Source organism: Sphaerodactylus townsendi, linkage group LG16 (assembly GCF_021028975.2).
Source record: "Sphaerodactylus townsendi isolate TG3544 linkage group LG16, MPM_Stown_v2.3, whole genome shotgun sequence".
In the NCBI taxonomy this organism is placed as follows: Eukaryota; Metazoa; Chordata; class Lepidosauria; order Squamata; family Sphaerodactylidae; genus Sphaerodactylus; species Sphaerodactylus townsendi.
In genome coordinates, this window is record NC_059440.1 from 15729157 (window position 1) to 15749884 (window position 20728).

Sequence of the window (20728 nt, forward strand, 5' to 3'; positions counted from 1 at the left end):
GAAGAGGAGGAGGAGTTTGGATTTGTATCTCGGTTTCTCTCCTGTAAGGAGACTCAAAGGGGCTTTTCCTCCCCCCCACAACAAACACCCTGTGAGGTAAGTGGGGGCTGAGAGAGCTCCGAAGAACTGTGACTAGCCCAGCTGGCATGTATTGGAATGTGTTGGAATGCACAAGCTAACCTGGTTCACCAGATAAGCCTCCACAGCTCAAGCGGCAGAATGGGGACTCAAACCCGGTTCTCCAGATTAGAGTGCACCTGCTCTTAACCACTACACCACGCTGGCTCTCATTAGAGAGCTTAGAGGGTGCTTTGCCATTGCCTGCCTCCACATCATGACCCTGGCATTCCTCGGAGGTCTCCCATCCAAATACTTGCCAGGGTCAATCCTGCTTAGCTTCTGAGATCTAACTTTGTCTCAGCCTGGCCTGCCTCACAGAGGGCTGATGTCAGAATAAAATGGAGAAGAGGAGACAGATGGAAGCAGCTTTTGGATCTCCTTGGCCAGAAAAGCAAGGTGGAAAGATCCTAATGAATAAATATGCAACACCAGGTCTGTCAATTCTCCCCTTTTCAACAACAAATTTAGGAGTCGCACCTTCACTTTGGTTCAGAGGAAGGTCCTCTCCTTTCTCCTTCCATTCCAGATACTTTTCCCTGCAAACAAGAAGAAAACAGCCCACCATTATCACTTGTGAAATTAGATCCACACTGGTTGGTACTCTCCAAATTGCAAGTTGACGGCTAGGGGAGGTCTCACTGTTTGACTAACACATAGTAAATTTCAATTATTGCGTCAGTCTGCAACTAGAGCATATCCCCAGTCTGATGTATGCAGGACTTAGAAGTCAGTCTAGTTCAATGGGGTTTACACCTACCCTGTTTCCCTGAATATAAGACATCCCCTAAAAATAAGACATAGTAGAGGTTTTGCTGAAGTGCAAAATATAAGGCATCCCCCGAAAGTAAGACGTAGCAAAGTTTTTGTTTGGAAGCATGCCTGATGAACAGAACACAGAAAAATAAGACATCCCCTGAAAATAAGACATAGCACATCTTTGGGAACAAAAATTAATATAAGACACTGTCTTATATTCGGGGAAACACGGTAAGTGAATGCAAGCAGCATCACAGCTGAAGCCACCCAAGCACGCCACAGCAAATCAGGGACGACTCACTTCATCGCCTCTCGGACTCCAAGCAGATGCCGGAATATCAAGTGAGCTTCCAAATCCGGATCCAAAGGGTCGTTCCATTCCCGCAGAGTAACTCCATGCCGAGTTTTGTCACAGCCCAGACCTGGAGGAAAAGGCAAAGGGGGTTTCTTGGTTTTAAGGGAGTAGAAGTTTGTTTCTTTAAACTGTCAGATCTGGCATCCAGACCCCACCAGAAACACCTTTTCTTCTTGGTCTCATTGAAAAAAAATAATGGTTGTTTTCTATGGCTGTTTTCTTGACTAAAAGAACGCCACTGCAAGACTCAAGCTATTGCATCCTTCCCACACTAACAGCGCAATCCAATGCAGAGTTACAGGTAAAGGTAGTCCTCTGTGCAAGCACTGGATCATTACGGACCCATGGGGAGACATCACATCACAGCACTTACTAAGCAGACTTTGTTTATGGGGTGGTTTGCCATTGCCTTCCCCATTTTCCCATTTTATTATCAGGGGTCCCATAACATCAATGGGACCCACCGTTCTAAATTTAAATTCAGATTTGCTGGATGCCGTTTTATTGTATTAACTGCTGTTTTGATGGATTTTTAGCTTGTAGCAAATGGAGTTGTGTATTTATTATCTGTAAATTATTTATTCGTATTAGCCATTTGCTTCACATGTTGGGGTTGGGGTTGGTTATTTTGTGGGGAAGTTTGTGTTGTACACCGCTCTGAGCCCTTTTAAATGAATGAATGAATGAATGAATGAATGAATGAATGAATGAATGAATGAATGAATAAAAAAATTCTTCAAGTTACACCCCCAGCAAGCTGAGTACTCATTTTACAGATCTTGGAAGGATACAAGGCTGAGTCAACCAGAGACTAAGGGAGCGAGAACTTCACCCGGGGCATGAACTGCCAGTGTGTGCCTTCCCTCCCCCTGACATGCCCCGCCCCGCCCCAACACCCCCCCCATGTGATTGCAATGGTGGCGCACAGGGCGAGCTGCCCCAGATGTCCCCATTGCATCTAGAAGAAGAAGAAGAGTTTGGATTTATATCCCCCCTTTCTCTCCTGTAGGAGACTCAAAGGGGCTGACAATCTCCTTGCCCTTCCTCCCCTCACAACAAACACCCTGTGAGGTGGGTGGGGCTGAGAGAGGTCCGAGAAGCTGTGACTAGCCCAAGGTCACCCAGCTGGCGTGTGTGGGAGTGTACAGGCTAATCTGAATTCCCCAGATAAGCCTCCACAGCTCAGGCGGCAGAGCGGGGAATCAAACCCGGTTCCTCCAGATTAGTTACACGAGCTCTTAACCTCCTACGCCACTGCTGCTCCTCTACGCCTCTGGAGCCAATCTTGAGACGGCTACCTGAAACCAACTTTCCTTGGGATCAAACAGTTGCTGACGTAATAGAGAGATGCTAAAAAGGCCAAATCTGCTTTGATTCCAGAAAGATTTAAAGGGTGTTCTCAGCAATCATGAAGTTCTCCAGTCCAACCAAGACCCAAGCTTTTTTTGGAGGGGGGAAATCAGGTTGATAAGCCCATCTCCAGTTTGGGTGCTTTTATTGGAATAGACTCTGTGAGTAATGGAGCAGAGCTTGGAGTGCGATACGGCAGCTTCCTACTCTACTCCACAGCGCCCATGAAATGAATGGCTCAGGCAGGACGAAGAAGAGTTTGCATTTATTCCCCCTTTCTCTCCTGTAAGGAGGCTCAAGACAGCTTGTTCCTTTCCCTTCCTCTCCCCACAACAGACACCTTGCGAGGTAGGTGGGGCTGAGAGAGTTCTGAAAGGACTGTGACTAGCCCAAGGTCACCCAACAGGAACGTAGGAGTGTAAACTTCCCAGAAGACAAATCCCCCGGTTCCTATTATTAACCAGGGGAAATATTAAGTCAATTTCCTCCGTGTAGATTTCTGGATCTTGTCCACACTTTCGTACACAGTGGAGCAGAATAATACAACAGCACAGAATATGTTACCTGTTTTGTCCTTCTGGTGGCAGCAGCTCCACTTCTCTCCTCGGAAGATGCCCGGGTGGTAGGAGCACAACATCCCCGTGTTGTTCACACAGACCTTCCTCAAGGCTGACAGCCATTGGTTGAGCTCGTTGACGCACTGGAAACCCGCAAGAAAATTCATGCCTGATTATATGCTAGTGTGACGGGAGCAAAGTGCATCTACATTTAAAAACACTATATCTAAACAGTAAAAATTCCTAAAACTCAGAATCAACAGATGGCGGCGTACCCTCCTCCCATCCCAATCCTCACCCTCAGGAGGCCTAGATGAAATAGGGGCCTTGTTCTTCTCAACCCGGCTGGCCAAATGCCTGGCGGAACGAGTCCATCATGCAGGCCCTGTGGAAACTTTGTAAGTCTCATAGGGCCCTGGTCTCCTTAGGGTGGCTGTTCCACCAGGTAGGGGCCAGGGCAGAAAACAAGCGTGTTCCCTCTTTGACAAGACACGGGGTCCAATATTTGAAGGGATGCCATGTGGAAGAGGGAGCAAGCTTGTTTTCTGCTGCCTCAGAGACTAGGACACGGAGTAATGGGTTCAAGGTGAAGGAAAAGAGATTCCACCTAAACATTGGCTCATTCCGCACATGAAGAATAATGCACTTTCCAACTGCTTTCAGTGCTCTTTGAAGCTGTGCGGAATAGCAAAATCCACTTGCAAACAGTTGTGAAAGTGGTTTGAAAATGCATTATTTTGCGTGTGCGGAAGGGGCCATTGGGAAGAACTTCCTGACCGTCAGAGCTGTTTGACAGTGGGATTCACTGCGTCGGAGAGTGGTGGAGTCTCCTTCTTTGGAGGTTTTTAAGCAAAGGCTGGATCGGCATATGTTGGGAGTGCTTTGATTGTGTGTTCCTGCATGGCAGGGGGTTGGACTTGATGGCCCTTGGGGTCTCTTCCAACTCATTCTATGATTCTATGATTCCAGGGCCATAAAAGCCCTGGCCCTTGCAGAGGCCAGCTGGATTTCTCTTGGGCCAGGGATCCTAAGCAGGTTCTCCTCCGAGGAGCAGAGAGACCTGGTGGGGCAGTATGGGGAGACATCACTGATAACCATGGTTAAAGAAGATTCTTTAACCATGGTTAAAGAAGTTAAAGAAGCAGGTTCTCCTCGGAGGAGCAGAGGGACCTGGTGGGGCAGTATGGGGAGACATCACAGATAACCATGGTTAAAGAAGATTCTTTAACCATGGTTAAAGAAGTTAAAGAAGCAGGTTCTCCTTGGAGGAGCAGAGGGACCTGGTGGGGCAGTATGAGGAGACATCACAGATAACCATGGTTAAAGAAGATTCTTTAACCATGGTTAAAGAAGTTAAAGAAGCAGGTTCTCCTCGGAGGAGCAGAGGGACCTGGTGGGGCAGTATGGGGAGACATCACAGATAACCATGGTTAAAGGCTGCAAGTTTTGGAGGTCCTTTTTCTGGATGCCCTCCAGTGGGTTTGGCCTGTGCAAGCATGCTGCCTTCTCATCTCATTTGAGGAAGCAGAGCATGGTTCTGACTGTCTAGTCCTGCCAAGATTTGGAAGAGATAAACAAAACACAGCCGCATGTTGCAGGATCCACTGACCTTTTCCCAGCTCTTCTGTGGGCTCTCACAAACAGAGTTTTTCGTTCATTTTAAGATGGAGGGCTATTGGACCCCATGACGTTGTATGTGACCTGCCACCACTCCCTTGGATGCTACAGTGTTTCCCTCCCCACCCAAAATGCACCATTTCCCTCCCTGGCTTCCAGAACCTTGCACTGTAGATAAACTGTCTCCGCCTGCCCGGCCTCATCAGCGTAGACAATCTGCATGACGTGGGAGTTTCCAAAGCTTTTCTCTTCTACCTTCTCGGCTGCCCGGATGTTGGCCAGAGTGATGAAGGAGCTTTTCTGGAAAGGAATCCCAAGAACAAAACCAAGAATCAAAATCCAGACTCCCTCCACTCTTATATTGCATTCCTGTCTTCCTTGGGGAGGATTCTGACGTTCACGTGCCGAAATCCCTGTTCTGATGGCCAACAGAACCCAGGGCTCGTTGCCTTGGCTTCTCCAGCAATGGACTTGGACAGAAGAGATTTCTGCCAACAGAGTGGGACTTTCCTTGCCTTGCCCTCCTTCTGCTACAGCTGCCCCTCTCCCTAAAATGCTGCTCCTCGGGGAGAGTCTGGCAAGTTTCTAGTCTCTCTTGCCATCCCAGTGAACTCCTCACCTTGGAGCTGGGTGTCTTGGCATAGGTGAGGGCTTCGCTAGTAAGGGTGAAGTAGAGCTTCTTGAAGGAAGACGACAGGAGAGGGCCTTTATTTTTGGCCTTGTGGATGAACAAAGGCCCCTCTTTGACCACCTGGCTCGGCAAGGTGAGGGCCGTCTGCAAGTCCAGTTCTGCAAGAAACATTCCCAGTTAACAAGCTGGAATGGGGAAGGGCGTATGTGCAAACTTGCTCTGTGTTGATAAACAGGTAGAGCTGCCAAACTCCAGTTGGGTCTAGGGTTGCCAGGCCTACCTGGTCATCGGCAGGGGACAAAGGGGTAGGGGTTGCCATTCTAGGTAGATTAGGCTCAGGTCTACCTAGGTCAGGGTTCTGCAACCTGCAGCTCTCCAGATGTTCATGGACTACAATTCCCATCAGCCCCTGCCAATTGGTCATGCTGGCAGGGGCTGATGGGATCTGTAGTCCATGAACATCTGGAGAAGCGCAGGTTGCAGACCCCTGATCTAGGTCGAGGTTTACCTGCAAGCTTCTGTAGAAGGGCGGGGGTTCAGACCTGTCCCTCCCAGATGCTAATCCGACACCTAGTCCAGCATGGTGTAGTGGTTCAGAGTGGTGGACTCTAATCTGGAAAACCGGGTTTGATTTCCCACTCCTCCACATGAGCGCCGGAGTTTTATCTGGTGGACTGGATTTGTTTCCCTGCTCTTACACATGAAGCCTGATGGGTGACATTGGTCCAGTCACAGTTCTCTCAGAACTCTCTCAGCCACACCTACCTCACAAGGGGTCTGGTGTGGGGAGAGGAAGGGAAGGATTTTCTAAGCCACCTTGGGATTCCTTACAGGACCTGACTTTTTCTACTGGGACTAATGGGAAATGATATCCCAAATCAATATAGACTGCTTTTCATGTACATTCGTATCGCGGCAAGGACATTGAAAGTGCAGAAATGGAGAGAGGAAAAAATGCCAACAAAGGACAATTGCATACAGAAGGTCACAAAATATTCAGAATTAGAAAAATTCACAATCTTATTAAAGGACAGTAATACAGAGAAGTGTGTAGAAAACTGGAAACTTTTACGGACTACCTAATGAAAGAATATGCTAGAAGAGAAATAACTTGAGATCTAAAAGAAAACAGCAGACTGAAATAGAATATTAGAAATGATAAAAGGGTGTAACTGGTAAATTGTTCCATTTTTCAAAATAGATGCATGAACCTAGAATGGATTAGAATTCAATAATGAGATGGTGGAAAGTCATTATTGGGTTATTTTCCTTTTTTGTATTTCATGTTCTTGTTTTGTATTGATGTGGTGGGGTGCGAAAGGATTTCTGTTTTCCCCCGGTTTTTGTTCTTGTGTATTCTAAGAAAATAAAAAATAAAATAAAAAGAGAGGAAAGTGGGGTAGAAATCCAAACTCTTCTTCTTCTTTAACCACTCCCACCACACTGGTGTCCAAGTTGCAACCGGAACGAGTCCACGCACCGTCTTTCTCCTCAAAGTCTATCAGCTGGAGGATGAACTGCTTCATCTGGGCAGCTCCCTGCTGGATGGTGGGTTGCAGAGGGGCCATCCAGCTTTCCTTGGCACAACTTACACCTGGATCCATATTTCCCACATTCTGGACCATCTGCCAACAAACAAAGGGGAGGGGGGAAGAGGTCACTGAGGGCCACACTTCCCCTTTCTAAGTGCCCTGGGCCCTTCCTTGGAGCCACAGCTGTGACTTCCAGGGTTGCCAGCACTGGACTGGGAAATACCTGGAGATTATAGGGGTGGAGCCTGAGGAGGACAGACTTTGGGGAGGGGAAGGACTTTAAAGTAAGGTGACCAGATGGTCACCTTTGTGAACCGGGACGGGTGGGCGGTTGCAATTGAAATAACCCACAGAACGCGGGACAAATTTGAAGGCGGGACTGTCCCACCAAAAGCGGGACGTCTGGTCAGCCTACTTTACAGAGTCCACCTTCCAAAGCAGCCATTTTCTTCAAAAGCACCGACCTCTTTTGTCTAGAGATGAGTTGTAATGGTGGGAGATCTCCAGTCCCCACCTGGAGGCTGGCAACCCCAGTGACCCTTCTTCTCCCCTCTCAACTTGAAAAATGGGAGCAAGAGTCACGTGGACTGAAGAGCGTGAGGCGAGTCTTCCCTTCTCCGGTGGGTTCTCAGACTTGCACAGAAGAGAGGAGGTGGCAGCAACCGTTAGAGACGTTTGGCCAAGAACCTAGCATCATCCATTAACCTTTAGGATTCTCTCTCAGCTGGGAAGCAAGGAAAAGTGGCAGCCTTACCTTAGCTAGGAGCAGCAGGGCTCGGCTGGTGCGGGCATCGGGGTGTTTCTCTCGCAGGTGAAACAGTTTGGGGGACATAATAGCCGGGGAGAAGAAGCGCAGGCAGAGGAAGCTGGTGATGGCAATGAACTTGACGTTCTGCAGATGGAGAAAGAACAGGGAGGAGTTCGCGTCAATAGGGATGGAGAGAGTCACCTGCTGGCATTTGCAGTTCTAATTCCACCTGCCTGGCATGCCCTCCACGGAGATGACCAGGGTCTTGAACCAGATGTAAGCATCTTCCTCCATGCTGCTACAGCAGCATTCTCAGCAGTTTGGAGGCTTTGAGATTCATTACGGCTAGGACAGGGGTAGGGAACCTGCGGCTCTCCAGATGTTCAGGAACTACAATTCCCATCAGCCCCTACCAGCATGGCCAATTGGCCATGCTGACAGAGGCTGATGGGAATTGTAGTTCCTGAACATCTGGAGAGCCGCAGGTTCCCTACCCCTGGGCTAGGAGAAGGATGGGGCTAAGATTTCCCTGCACTCACCTGGTCTTTCTCTTCAGGGAAACGCTCCCCGACTCTCTTGAAAAGCTGGCGAAAGGTAGCACGAATGACAGCAGGACACAGCTTGATGGACTTGGCGACGGCGGCGAGGAGGTCGGTCAAGTAGGACCGAAGGATGTGAACGCTCTGTTCGACCACGTCGCTGTCACTCAGGGTCCGGTGGAGGCTGGAGCATCTGGCCAGGAAGTCAAGACACACCTGTCAAGACTCCAACTTCTGCCCCATTCCTGAAGGATCCCCAGGCAACGTGGGCAGTCCCAATTCATCCATTCCTCAACATGTTCTGGTTGTGTGAATGGCATCAATTATCTTATTGCACATAGAGTGTGGAGAAAGTATTGTTCCCCTCTCAGAAAGGCAGATGACAAAATGATGGGCAGGGGATTCCGCAGGGACAATTAATGTGTGGAACTCGCAGCCACACACAGTCATTGGCTTAGATGGCTACAGAAGGAAATTAGAAAAATAGACGGGAGGGGAGGCTGTTAGCCATTATAAGAACCAGCATGGCGTAGTAGTAGACTGACTAGGTCAGGGGTCTGCAACCTGCGGCTCTCCAGATGTTCATGGACTACAATTGGCCATGCTGGCAGGGGCTGATGTGATTTGGAGTCCATGAACATCTGGAGAGCCGCAGGTTGCAGACCCCTGTACTAGGTTAAAATCACCATTTTGCCATGGAAGCTGGGTGGCCTTCTTCACAGGGTTGTTTGTTGTAAGGTATAAAACAGAAGAAGTGAGGACAGAAGTTGTGAATGCTTTGGGCCCCCACTCGGGAGAAAAAGCAGGGTATAAGTATCTAGATAAATAGACAGAACCTCCAAGTTCGACAGCAGTGTATCTCTGAATGACAGTCGCTGTTGCTTTCAGACCCTGCCTGGAGGTTCCCAGAGCCATATGTCAGCCACCACAGAAAAACAGGAGGCAGGAATAGGTAGACGTGACTCTTCCACGCTCTCTGTCGGCTCCTCTTACCCAACATCTTTGCTCTCCACTTTGTGGGGATCCAGTTCGATGTATCTCTTTTCTTCAAACATGCGGTTGATGGTGGGGCCCAGGACTTTATGGAGATATTGCATTCCTGCCACCTGCAGGACGGCACGTGGAGAGATGGACAGAAGCAGTGAGGCTATTAGTGGCAGTCTCAGACAATGGCTTTTACACAGGCCACATTCTCACCAGCAGACTGCAAGCTTGGCTCTTACCTTCAGGAAGGACTCCATCGACTTAGAGGCCAGAGAGTTGCTCCGAAAGAGAGTGTTTGGCTCATCTGAAACAAAGGAAAGCCCCCACGATTGGTGCCTAATCACACAACCTGGGGCTATATAGTTTGCATTTTTTTTAAAAAGGAGGAGGAGGAAGAGGAGGAGGAGGAAGACAGTAACACTAACATGGGTCCCTCCTACACATGCAAAACAATGCACTTTCAATCCACTTTCAATGCGCTTTGCAGCTGGATTTTACGGTGCGGAATAGCAAAATCCGCTTGCAAACAATTGTGAAAATGGATTGAACGTGCATTGATCTGCATGTGCAGAAGGGGTCATGGTGAGACAAATAGTCTCCCTGCAGCCTCTTCACCCTCCAAGCCACGTTGCCAAGCCGAATCAGACCCTGGGGTCCTTTGGAATGACTTGATGTACTAGACCAGGGGTCTGCAACCTGCGGCTCTCCAGATGTTCATGGACTACAAATCCCAATTGGCCATGCTGGCAGGGGCTGATGGGAATTGTAGTCCATGAACACCTGGAGAGCCGCAGGTTGCAGACCCCTGTACTAGACATCCCATGTGCTTTCACACATTTGTTGGATAATGCATTCTGCATGCACTAGAGTGATGGTTCACAACTGGACTGTCTTGTGTGAAACAGGAAAATCCCGTTGTAAACAATAGCTACAGTGAACTGAAAATGCATCATCTAATGCATGGCCAATTGGCCATGCTGACTCTCCGGATGTTCGGGAACCTGTAGATTCCCATCAGCCTCTGTCAGCCATGTGGTGGCCATGCTGACGAAAACTGATAAGTAGGTATGGAAGCTGCCTGAGTTCTAGACTATGTTCAATAATGAATACAGCTAGCTTGGATCTCACCCCCCGCCCCAGTCCAAAGCACAGAAATGCTTTGTTCTTTACTCTTGACAGATACGTTAGGCAAGACTCAGCCGTTTGATAAGCTTTGCTGGCATGTGAAGCAGCAGATAGTAATTTGCACATGACATTTGAGAGACAGTGTATCCATCAGAACATTTAGACGTTAAATTTCGAGAGAACCTAGGGAGGGAAATGAAGCCTGAATACTGGCACCATTAGCAACAAGACGCTAGCAAAAGGTTTTAAAAAGTCTCCCCAAAGACTAAAAGAAACAAAAATGTGAGGATTCATGGGGCCAAGGCTAGAAAATATGGACAGTCCCTTGCAAACAAAGAATGATGGAGTATGTGAGACTCCTGTGGATCGCCTCTTCTCCCAGTTGCCTTCATATTTTCTTCATTCTTATTATCCTCGCTGGTAAGTTCCTGTTTCTCGGGAGGGGGGGGGTTCAGTTCCTCATGTGTTTTGTGCCCTCTAGTGGTCAATTCGAAATTACAGAGGGCTTATACCCAGCATGTCTGCCTGCATTTGAATCTGCAGGGACATATGCTGGATATAAACATGTGTGATATTGAATGGACCACTAGAGGGTGCAAAATATGTGTGGAATGGGGGAAACCCCTTAAAGATACAGGAACTTACAAGCAGGGGACACTGAGAATACAGAAAAGCCTTTAGAATCACTTCCTTTAATCTCCTTTCCTAGGATCCCTGTTTTGTCTGCTTCTTTTCCAAGGGTATCATCTTCTCTTCTAGAGTAGAAGCAGCTCAACCAACCAAAGACTGTTCTGCCTGCCCTGCCTCTCTGACATCACAGCAGCTCAGCCAAAATCAACCAATCCCTTTAGTTCAGTGGTGGCGAACCTTTGGCACTCCAGATGTTATGGACTACAATTCCCATCAGCTCTTGCCAGCATGGCCAATTGGCCATGCTGTCGGGGCTGATGGGAATTGTAGTCCATAACATCTGGAGTGCCAAAGGTTCGCCACCACGGCTTTAGTTCATTATCATACAGATTATTTAAAATACTGCTGCCTTTGTAAACATTTGGTGAACAAGAGCTGATAACACCTCTCTTAGTCACTTTATCTGGAGCCTCGGGTAGGAATTCCTTCCCCCCCAGTCACCCTCCACTCCAGTGCTATGAAGGGGGGGGGTTCAAACCATACAGAGATCACCCTCTTAATTTTGCTGTGCCCGGGGTACGTACCGGTTTTGTCCAATTCTAGCTTGATGAGAAGATCCAGCAACTCTTTGGCTAAACCTTGTCCTAGGAAGAGCTTGACAAGGTTGATGGCAACTTCCTGCCGGCACTCAGCAGTCGTAGTTTCATCAATGAGGGTTATTAAATGTGCTTTTCTGTCCTGTGAGGGGACAGAGAAAGCTGAGAAAACAATTCCCACAAAGATTGTAAATAGTCATAAATAACTTAATAGGGGAAAGCTACCTGAAAACATGATCTGGTGTGCAGGGAAAGGGGTCAGGGTTACCAGATCTCCCCTTTTGGCAGCACACCTTCCACCCCCACCTCTGCCTATCACTGCTCAGATAAGCAGTGGAGAAAAAATGACAGACAGAAAGGATGGGTGGGAGGGAGTGGGCATCTCCACTGCCATGCAAGGGAAAAAAGAAGACGCATTGCACGCCAATTGCTGCCTAAATTTAATATGCGTTTCAGTGCAAAACATATACTGTATATAGAAATAAACTATCAAAACCTCATACAAGCGTACATATACAAGGTGCAAACAATAACACGTAGAAATCGAACGCGTGATAACTACAGTAATTCTAGTTAAGTCACATCCATGCAAACCTTAATATTTCTAGCGAAATGGGGCCGATAAGTCTTTCGAGTACAAAGGGAGTATCCTTCCACTGGCCATGACATCACTTCCAACTGACCCAGAAGTGACATCACATTGGGAGACACTATAGCATTTGCCCGAAAGATATGGGGAAACAAAAGAAAAGAAATCCAGTTTAGCCAAGAAGAAAATGTCTGCAGACAAGAGAGTGAATCATTTCAACAGGGTCAAAGAATGACAATATTAATGACCCAATAATGACATAGGACAATTCCCAGATGTGTAACTAAGCAGCAAAACACAGCTGTGAAGGGTGCATATGGTGTGGGGAGCCAAAATGGGATTGGGACATTAATATTTCTCTTCCCCTAGACCAGAGGTCGGGAACCTCGCGGCTCTCAAGGATGTTCCAGGAACTACAACCTATGGTTCCCATGGCCCATGCCCTACCAGCATGGCCAATTCACCCGCTTGACAAACTGAGCAGGGAATTGCGATTCTAACACTCGGGCCTCGGGCGTTTGCCTGGCCGGAAAGCCGACGAAAGACCTTTCACCCCGCCTGCAAGGAGCAGGGCGCTGGGCCACTCGGGCCTGGTGGCTTGATCTGGCCGGTCAGCTGGGACTCCTTTCTTTCACCCTCCTGCAAGGGAGCAGGGCTGGCGCTTCACCTCAGCCTCGCCAAGCGGCCGGCCAGACTGAGCCGGGCTGGGACTCTCACCCGGCCTGCAAGTGAGCAGGGCTGGCTTGACTTCGGCCTCGGGCGGCTGGCCTGGCCGGGCTCGCTGGATCCTTCACCCCAGCAAGGGAGCAGGGCGGGCGCCACTCACCTGGGCGGCCACCAGACCAGGAGCCGGGCCGGGACGCTTTTTCACCCGGCCTGCAAGGAGAGCAGGGCGGGCGCGCGACGCTGCAGCTGGTTGGCCTACTCCCACGCTTCTGCCCTGGGTGGCTGGGGAGGGGTGAGCTGGGCGGGGGCGAGCGAATGCAAGTGGGCGGGGAGCGGAGGGGGGGCGTGCGCAGGGAGCTGGGAGAGTGGGGAGCCAAATGGCTCTTTGAGGGGAAAAGGTTCTCACCAAACTGCCTAATATAGGTGTCAAACTCACAGCTCCTCCAGATGTTATGGGACTACGGTTCCATCAGGGATGATGGGAACTGTAGTCCATAACATCTGGAGGGCTGTGAGTTTGACACCTGTGCCCTAGACCAACAGTCTTGATCCATACTGAGGCCCTCCACAGCAGCTTTTTGTTTGAGGAACTAAACAGGGATCTTTCAGCCTTTAAACGCAGAGTAGCTACAACTCCCAAGGGATCCTGGAAGGAAATAAGACACCGGGGACGTCCGCAGAAAAAGTCTGGTCACATCTCACCTGGGCCGCCTTAACTTCTTGGCACAGAAGCTGCACCAGTGGCTGGTAGTGACTGGATGGGAGCCCCATCTCATCCCGAAGGCGCACTTGGAGGTGCAAGGCACCCAGGTTGCCTCTGAGAAAGGAAAAAAAAAGACAATGATGATCCCAGGAGCATGCATGGAGCGGGCTAGGATACCAGTAACCTGGGAAGGTGTAGTTAATGAACATTTGAATTTTTTTATTTTGATATAACAAAAATTTAAATGTAAAGTAATGAACAAGCTGAATTTTTCTATCATAAATTAGATGTTTCTTGTTAGTGAATAATCTGATTAAGTATTTTCACATTGAATGTATATTATATTTCCACCAAATCTAATGTTTACGAATGCTTTTCATATCTATGTAAATAATTGTTACTCTTTTTTCCTCCTTATTCTTTAATGTTTATACTAAAACGTTAACGAAATGTATACAATGCTGTTGAATTTAATCTAAAAAAATTATTGTTAAATAAGTACATTTTTTAAAAATCCCATGAGGGATTGCTGTAAGTCAACTGTGACTTGATGCCATTTTATTTTCCCTGATAGTCTAGGACTACACAGCTCTACACAGATGCCTGCAATCACAAATTAGTTCTGTTCATCTCTTGCCGTGCAAACCCTACCGGGTCGCCGTAATTCGGCTGCGACACACACAATCGTCTCTGGAGCTCATCCCAGCTTTATACAATCAGAGGACTCTACAGTGGTGGGATTGAAATAATTTAACAACTGGTTCCGGTGGTGGGAATTCAGATAATTTAACAACTGGTGGTTTACAAGCACCATTTTAACAATCAACCGGAGTCTCTTGCTGAAATTAAAGTGCGGAACCTGCTGAATCCCACCACTGTCTACTATCCCTGGAGACCAGGTGATCCTCCTCAAAACAGAAACTCACTCATCCTGCGGCGGCTTTGATTTGTCCGGTTGGAGGAGAAACCAGCCTTCCTCTTGCTGAATAGTAAGCAGCCCCTGGATATTGAACACCACCTGCGAGAAACGAGTGAAACACAGACTGAACGCATGAAACTGCCTTCTACCAAGTCAGGATCTTGGTCTGTTGAGTGTCAGTTTTTTTCTTGGACCGGTGGTAGCTCTCTGGGATTTCTAGCAAAGAAGTGTCTTCCCCAGCACATGAACTCCTCCAGCTGGAGTGCCAGGGACTGAACGAAAGATCCGCATACAAAGCGCAAAACTACTGCACTCTACTGAGCCATTGCCTCTCGGCAGGAAACTATGGCAGTCAAAGAGTTGCGTCGACTCACTCTTGACATGTGAGATGCCTCAAAGTCAGCTAAACAGAGGGTAAATTATATTGATGAATCCTGCTGTATGTTTGTGTGCAAAACACAGAAATAACATTTAAGGTGGCACCTCTCCACTAGAGTGGGGAGCACATGAAGAGGTCGTCCAGCACCACTGAGGCCCCTTCCACACATGCAGAATAATGCCCTTTCCATCCACTTTCACAGTTGTTTGCAAGTGGATTTTGCTATTCCGCACAGTAAAATACAAATGCAAAGTGCATTGGAAGTGGATTATTCTGCCTGTGTGGAAGGGCCTCTAGACCCCATTCCACCAAGCATGGAATAAAAATATAATTCAGATCTAGGATAGACTGGCAACAGATAAAATGCGTCCCGGTGGATTGCAGAAAAGGGGCCTCCTTTGGCAAAGGGCCCCCACCACCACCCCAGGCAAAAAGCAGAGGTGACTGTTCTTTAGCTGCTGCTTCCAACATAGTCCACTCTCTATAAATGTTTCATGCAGTGGTGGGATCCAAAAATGTTAGTAACAGGTTCCCATGGTGGTGGGATTCAAACAGTGGCGTAGCGCCAATGGAGCTGAAATGAGGAGCACGATCAAGTGCAGGGCGGGCATTCGAGGCCCGAGGGCATTAATAGACTTCTCTGTTACTGTAAAAAAACTCTTACTGTAAAAAAAAAGTTCCTAATTTCCAGCTTTGGTATCTTTCTGTCCATAATTTAAAACTCATTATAGCAAGTCCTATAGTCCACTGCCAGCAGAAAAACAACTACTTCTCCTCTAATTGATTCTGCCTGTCAAATACAATTTAATACTTTCAAATACTTCCATTTTGTTTCTAGAAATCAAAAAGGGAGGATACTTTCCTTAAAACAAGGGAACTTTTACCCTATTTCCTAAAACTTTGTTTTAAAACGGCCCAATAGTTTCCAGGGATAATTATCCCGCTTTCTTACCACTTCGCTTAAACAGCCACATAGGGAAACAACAGGACTTTATGACTTTTGGACCTAATGGAATTTCTAATGGAAAAGCAGGCCCAATTAGTAACCCCCTCTCAGCACACACAAATGATTAGTAACCCACTCTCGGGAACTGGTGAGAACCTGCTGGATCCCACCTCTGGCTTCATGTCTGTCTTCTCCCTGTCTCTCTCTTACCTTCCCCAGAAAGTCGTTCTTACTGACAAGGTCCCAATCCCAAACCTCTACGACGCACAGCTTCTCTGGGGCCGACACATCCAGGTCAAACTCGAAAGCCTCGTTCCATCTTGGATAGCAGGACTTTTTGATCACCTGGAGAGGGGGCAATGTGGGAACTACTCGGCGACTGGGGTGACAGGCAGAGCGGTATAAAAATCGAATAAATAAATCCTGGCGATTGGCATAAATGGCTACTTAATGGGCGTTGACCAACAGCTGGAGAAGGCCCAGAAGGGGCTCTGTTGGCTTTGGCCGGGTAAGTCAAGCCCCCCTGTTCATAGGCGAACCTGTGAATGCAAGTGAGGTGGGGGGGGGGGGGGGGGGGGGGGGGGGGGGGGGGGGGGGGGGGGGGGGGGGATGTTTTGGCTTCTGTGTCCTTGATTGGGGATTTCCCAAAGGATGCTGGACTAGATGATTGACTGGCCTGACCAGAGGCATCGAGGGAAAATGTAGCCCCGTGCAAAATTTGAGTTTTCTGCCCCCCCCCCATTCTGTATGGGTGGTTGCCCTCCCCCACCATGATCAAACAACATTTTTTTGCACCAGGTCTTGAAGTCAGTGTATGGACTCAGGGGGAAGGAGGAGGGGGGTGGGGGGGCAATTTTCCACCCCCCATGTGACTAAATGGCTGCAACCTGGGGACATTTGACCCCGTATGAATGAAGTGCCCCCTTTTGCTTCTTTCACATCAGGGTCACTTTATATCAATAGGGCCCGCCGTTCTCCCCCTCTTGGGGGAGGGTTTTCAAATCTGGGTCTTGCTGGACATCTTTTATTGTATCAACCGCTGTTTTTAAGGGATTTAGTAAGTTATGTTTTAAAATTGATGGAGCCGTATAATTTGCAATTTATCTATGCGGTTAAGCTTCGCTCCTTTATTTGGTTATGCTGTGATAGAATTTTATGTTGTACACCGCCCAGAGCCCCCCGGGGATAGGGCGGTTTGGAAGACCAAATAAATAAATAAATAAATAAATAAATAAATAAATAAATAAATAAATAAATAAATAAATAAATAAATAAATAAATCAATCAATCAATCAATCAATCAATCAATCAGTCAATGAATGAATGAATGAATGAATGAATGAATGAATGAATGAATGAATGAATAAAATATGTCTGTGATGATGTTTTACTGCAGATCTGGAGGCAATTTGTTTGCTGCAGCCTGGGGACATTTGACCCCCCCGCCCCAGGCCTGACCCAGCAGGGCTCTCCCCATGTTAACTACCGGTCCCTATTTCCAACACTGCTCAAATGTCAGCATTTCTGCCCTATGCATCACCAGAAAAAAAGAGGAATGGATTTCAAAGAGACAGGGGATGGTCTAGTATGCAGATCTTGGGAAGGTGCTAGTATGGGGGGAACACACACCTTCTTATCATCAGAACACAGCCATCACTTTCTTTAGCCTTGTCTTCTTCTCCACCCCCCCCCCCACCCACGGTCCAGACTTACGGAAGTCTCCTGCGTCTTGCTGTTATAGCGAACTCTGACAAAGGGGTCGGAGGCTCCATTCCGGTCCTTCCGAGCCAAATCCCTGGGAAGAAAAAGAGGGAAGAGAAGAAAAGGATGAATGTAGGGCCCTATTGCAAAGCAAAGAAAATGTGGCTTTGGGAAAATCCCCTTCTTGCTCAGCCTAGGATACCTTGCAGGGATGTTGTGAGCAGTTTAATTAGTATGTCTACCCTGCACAGAGATACAACAGGAGAATGTTAATTCCCCTAACAGTGACAGGAGAAGTAACAGTCAAGTCAGTCTTACCGAGCAGCCGAACGCACCTGGCAAGCAGCTTCTTACGATTTGATCGGAGGTGAAGTTCCCCTGTACCTCCCCTCATCAGGGTGCGACTTCAGTGAGGATTCAAGCCAGCCGCTGCCAACCTGGAAGCAAAAGAGCTGGGGCGGCAGTGTACCCTGTGAGAGCGTCAGTGTCCTACCTTGCAGGGATGGTGCAAGGCGAAGCTAAATTGAAGAGTTGCACGCATCAGAAATGCCATGCAAAAGATAGCTCTGGCAACTTCCAGCCCATCTGTCTGACAACAAACAGATCGTCTCCAGATCTGCAGTAAAACATCATCACAGTTCTGAGGATGTTCTGGTTCGCCTCCCACCTCCCGACTTCTTGCCAGCCCTGCTGTCTCAACATACCACCTTAATAACCAAGGCAGGTGTACAACAGGTACTGTCACAAATATTACACCCATGCGTACTCCAACTCACTAGGTGAGTAATATTTCAACATTATCTTGCTGTCCATAAATATACAAGAAAGATTTTTGTAAGTCAGTACACCGTCAGGTATGGCTATAAAACCTCTAGATTAGGTTTTTATTTCGGCAGTCCTTTGTCAAGCCAATAATTGTTGTATAAAGTATTCTTTTTCATCTTTCACATGAGATCCTGATATCCAGAGAGAAGGACTATTTAAAGAAGAGCCATTCAAGGGAAATTTGAATTCAGTTTGGAAACTATCTAGTGTAAGAAAAAACAGTTGTGCTCCTAGAGGAGTAAGGAAAAAGAATACTTTATACAACAATTATTGGCTTGACAAAGGACTGCCGAAATAAAAACCTAATCTAGAGGTTTTATAGCCATACCTGACGGTCAATACTGACTTAAAATGCTATTTATATAACCTTATAATTATGGAAGCAAGATAATGTTGAAATATTACTCACCTAGTGAGTTGGAGTACGCATGGGTGTAATATTCTCAACATACCAGCCTGTTAACAGACTAAGCCGCAAATCATGAACCGGCAGTAGATGAATATGAAAACATCTGCACCACGCTCCCCCTTAGGGCAGCTATTTGCAATCGTTCGATAGGTGCTGAATTCGTCGCAAACTAATTTCCCGACATCTACAAAAGCAGAGAAGCTGTGGCGTGCGTGGTTCTTTCAAATAATGACTAAACCTCTCTCCAGCCAAGCCGACCCCTTTCAAAAGACGGATGGCATCACAGTCTGGATACAGCCTAGAATGAGTCAGAAAACCCACTCGGCGAGCTGATCTAATGGTTATTACCCAGATATTTATAGCACAGAAAGAGAAATCGAGAGACTCGTTCAAATGAGGAAGGGCCAAATGGTCCCTCTGGTTTCTTTTCACATACATAGAACGTTTGGGTTCTCCACTTTTTACTGTGGGTTCCGTAGAGTCGATATTACATAGGCCAGGGGTCTGCAACCTGTGGCTCTCCAGATGTTCATGGACTACAATTCCCATCAGCCTCTGCCAGCAGTCCATGAACATCTGGAGAGCCACAGGTTGCAGACCCCTGGCCTATGTAATATCATACTGACATACTGACCCTGACATAGGCATTATGGTTTTTATATGCAAATTTATATGCAAATTTATTCATGCAATGTACTTATACCTGTAGAAGAAAAAGAAGAAGAATTTGGATTTATATCCCCCCTTTCTCTCCTTTTAGGAGACTCAAAGGGGCTTACAATCTCCTTGTCCTTCCCCCCTCACAACAAACACCCTGTGAGGTGGGTGGGGCTGAGAGAGCTCCGAGAAGCTGTGACTAGCCCAAGGTCACCCAGCTGGCGTGTGTGGGAGTGCACAGGCTAATCTGAATTCCCCAGATAAGCCTCCACAGCTCAAGTGGCAGAGCAGGGAATCCAACCCAGTTCCTCCAGATTAGAATGCACCTGCTCTTAACCACTACGCCACATTGAAAGTGATGCTGTTTCAGGGTGGGGGATAATCCACCCCAAAACAGCATCACTTTCAATGTTGTTTAACTAGGGACCCCGGATTCTCCCGGGGCAGGCACTTTGTAATTGTGACTATGGACGTGGAACCTGCATTCCTATTGTTGGCAGAAGGATCTATCCTTGTTCATTGATGCTGCAACATCCGTACACTACACGTCAATGTCATTCAAACCCGGCTCCAAAGCCGAGGGCCTCTAATCACTTTGAGCCAGGAGGGTATGACCAGCCCGGCAGCTGCCGCCGAGGGGAGGGGGTTGCTTTTCTGAGAGAGGCCTTCCTCCTACGCCTTGAGAATGAGTCATGGGGTCCTCCCCCCTCGCCCCCCCCCCGCACGTCTGGCTGGTCTTTCAGCAAGCAACTCACGTCCTCTCTGGGCTCCTGTCTAGCCCAGCAGACAGGCGACAGCAAAGAGCACGGTGTGGGGAGAGGGGGCAAAAGGAATTCGGCTGTGGGAAACTTCTCCCACCTGCTCATTTCCTGCCTCTCTAACCTGTTCCTTTCTATGGCCCAGATTCAGAAGAAGACGCAAACAGAGGTGGACCTGCAAAGATCTGGGGAAACAGCAGCACACTCCGGAATGCTGCTTTCTAAAGATCCCAGAAGTCTTCTTGTCTGAAGTCAGAACAGTTTCATGCATATTAGAAATACCTGCAAGTCTGCCTTCACAGCTTTAAAATTCAGAACAGAGTTACTCCAGTCTAAGCCCAATGAAGTCCAGACTGCACTATAAGAAGAAGAGAAGAGTTTGGGTTTATATCCCACCCTTTCTCTCCTGTAAGGAGACTCAAAGGGGCTTACAATCTCCTTTCCCTCCCCACAACAAACACCCTATGAGGTGGGTGGGGCTGAGAGAGCTCCGAAGAGCTGTGACTAGCCCAAGGTCACCCAGCTAGCGTATGTTGCCGTGCACAGGCTAATCTAGTTCCCCAGATAAGCCTCCAAAACTCAAGCGGTAAAGCAGGGAATCAAACCCGGTTCTCCAGATGAGAGCGCACCTGCTCT

At 47.8% G+C, this 20728-nt stretch overlaps 1 protein-coding gene across 1 annotated transcript in view; it reads right to left on the reverse strand.

Moving 5' to 3' along the window:
• LOC125446011 (ras GTPase-activating protein 4-like) overlaps positions 1 to 20728 on the reverse strand; it is a 42692-nt gene that overhangs the window by 1230 nt on the left and 20734 nt on the right. The window contains 16 exon segments of the mRNA XM_048519478.1: positions 598 to 656; positions 1178 to 1298; positions 3146 to 3281; positions 4918 to 5055; positions 5375 to 5544; positions 6867 to 7011; positions 7673 to 7810; positions 8206 to 8398; positions 9199 to 9311; positions 9429 to 9493; positions 11529 to 11682; positions 13498 to 13612; positions 14425 to 14516; positions 15953 to 16087; positions 17456 to 17537; positions 17762 to 17875. Coding sequence (XP_048375435.1) covers positions 598 to 656; positions 1178 to 1298; positions 3146 to 3281; positions 4918 to 5055; positions 5375 to 5544; positions 6867 to 7011; positions 7673 to 7810; positions 8206 to 8398; positions 9199 to 9311; positions 9429 to 9493; positions 11529 to 11682; positions 13498 to 13612; positions 14425 to 14516; positions 15953 to 16087; positions 17456 to 17537; positions 17762 to 17875 — 1970 coding nt within the window.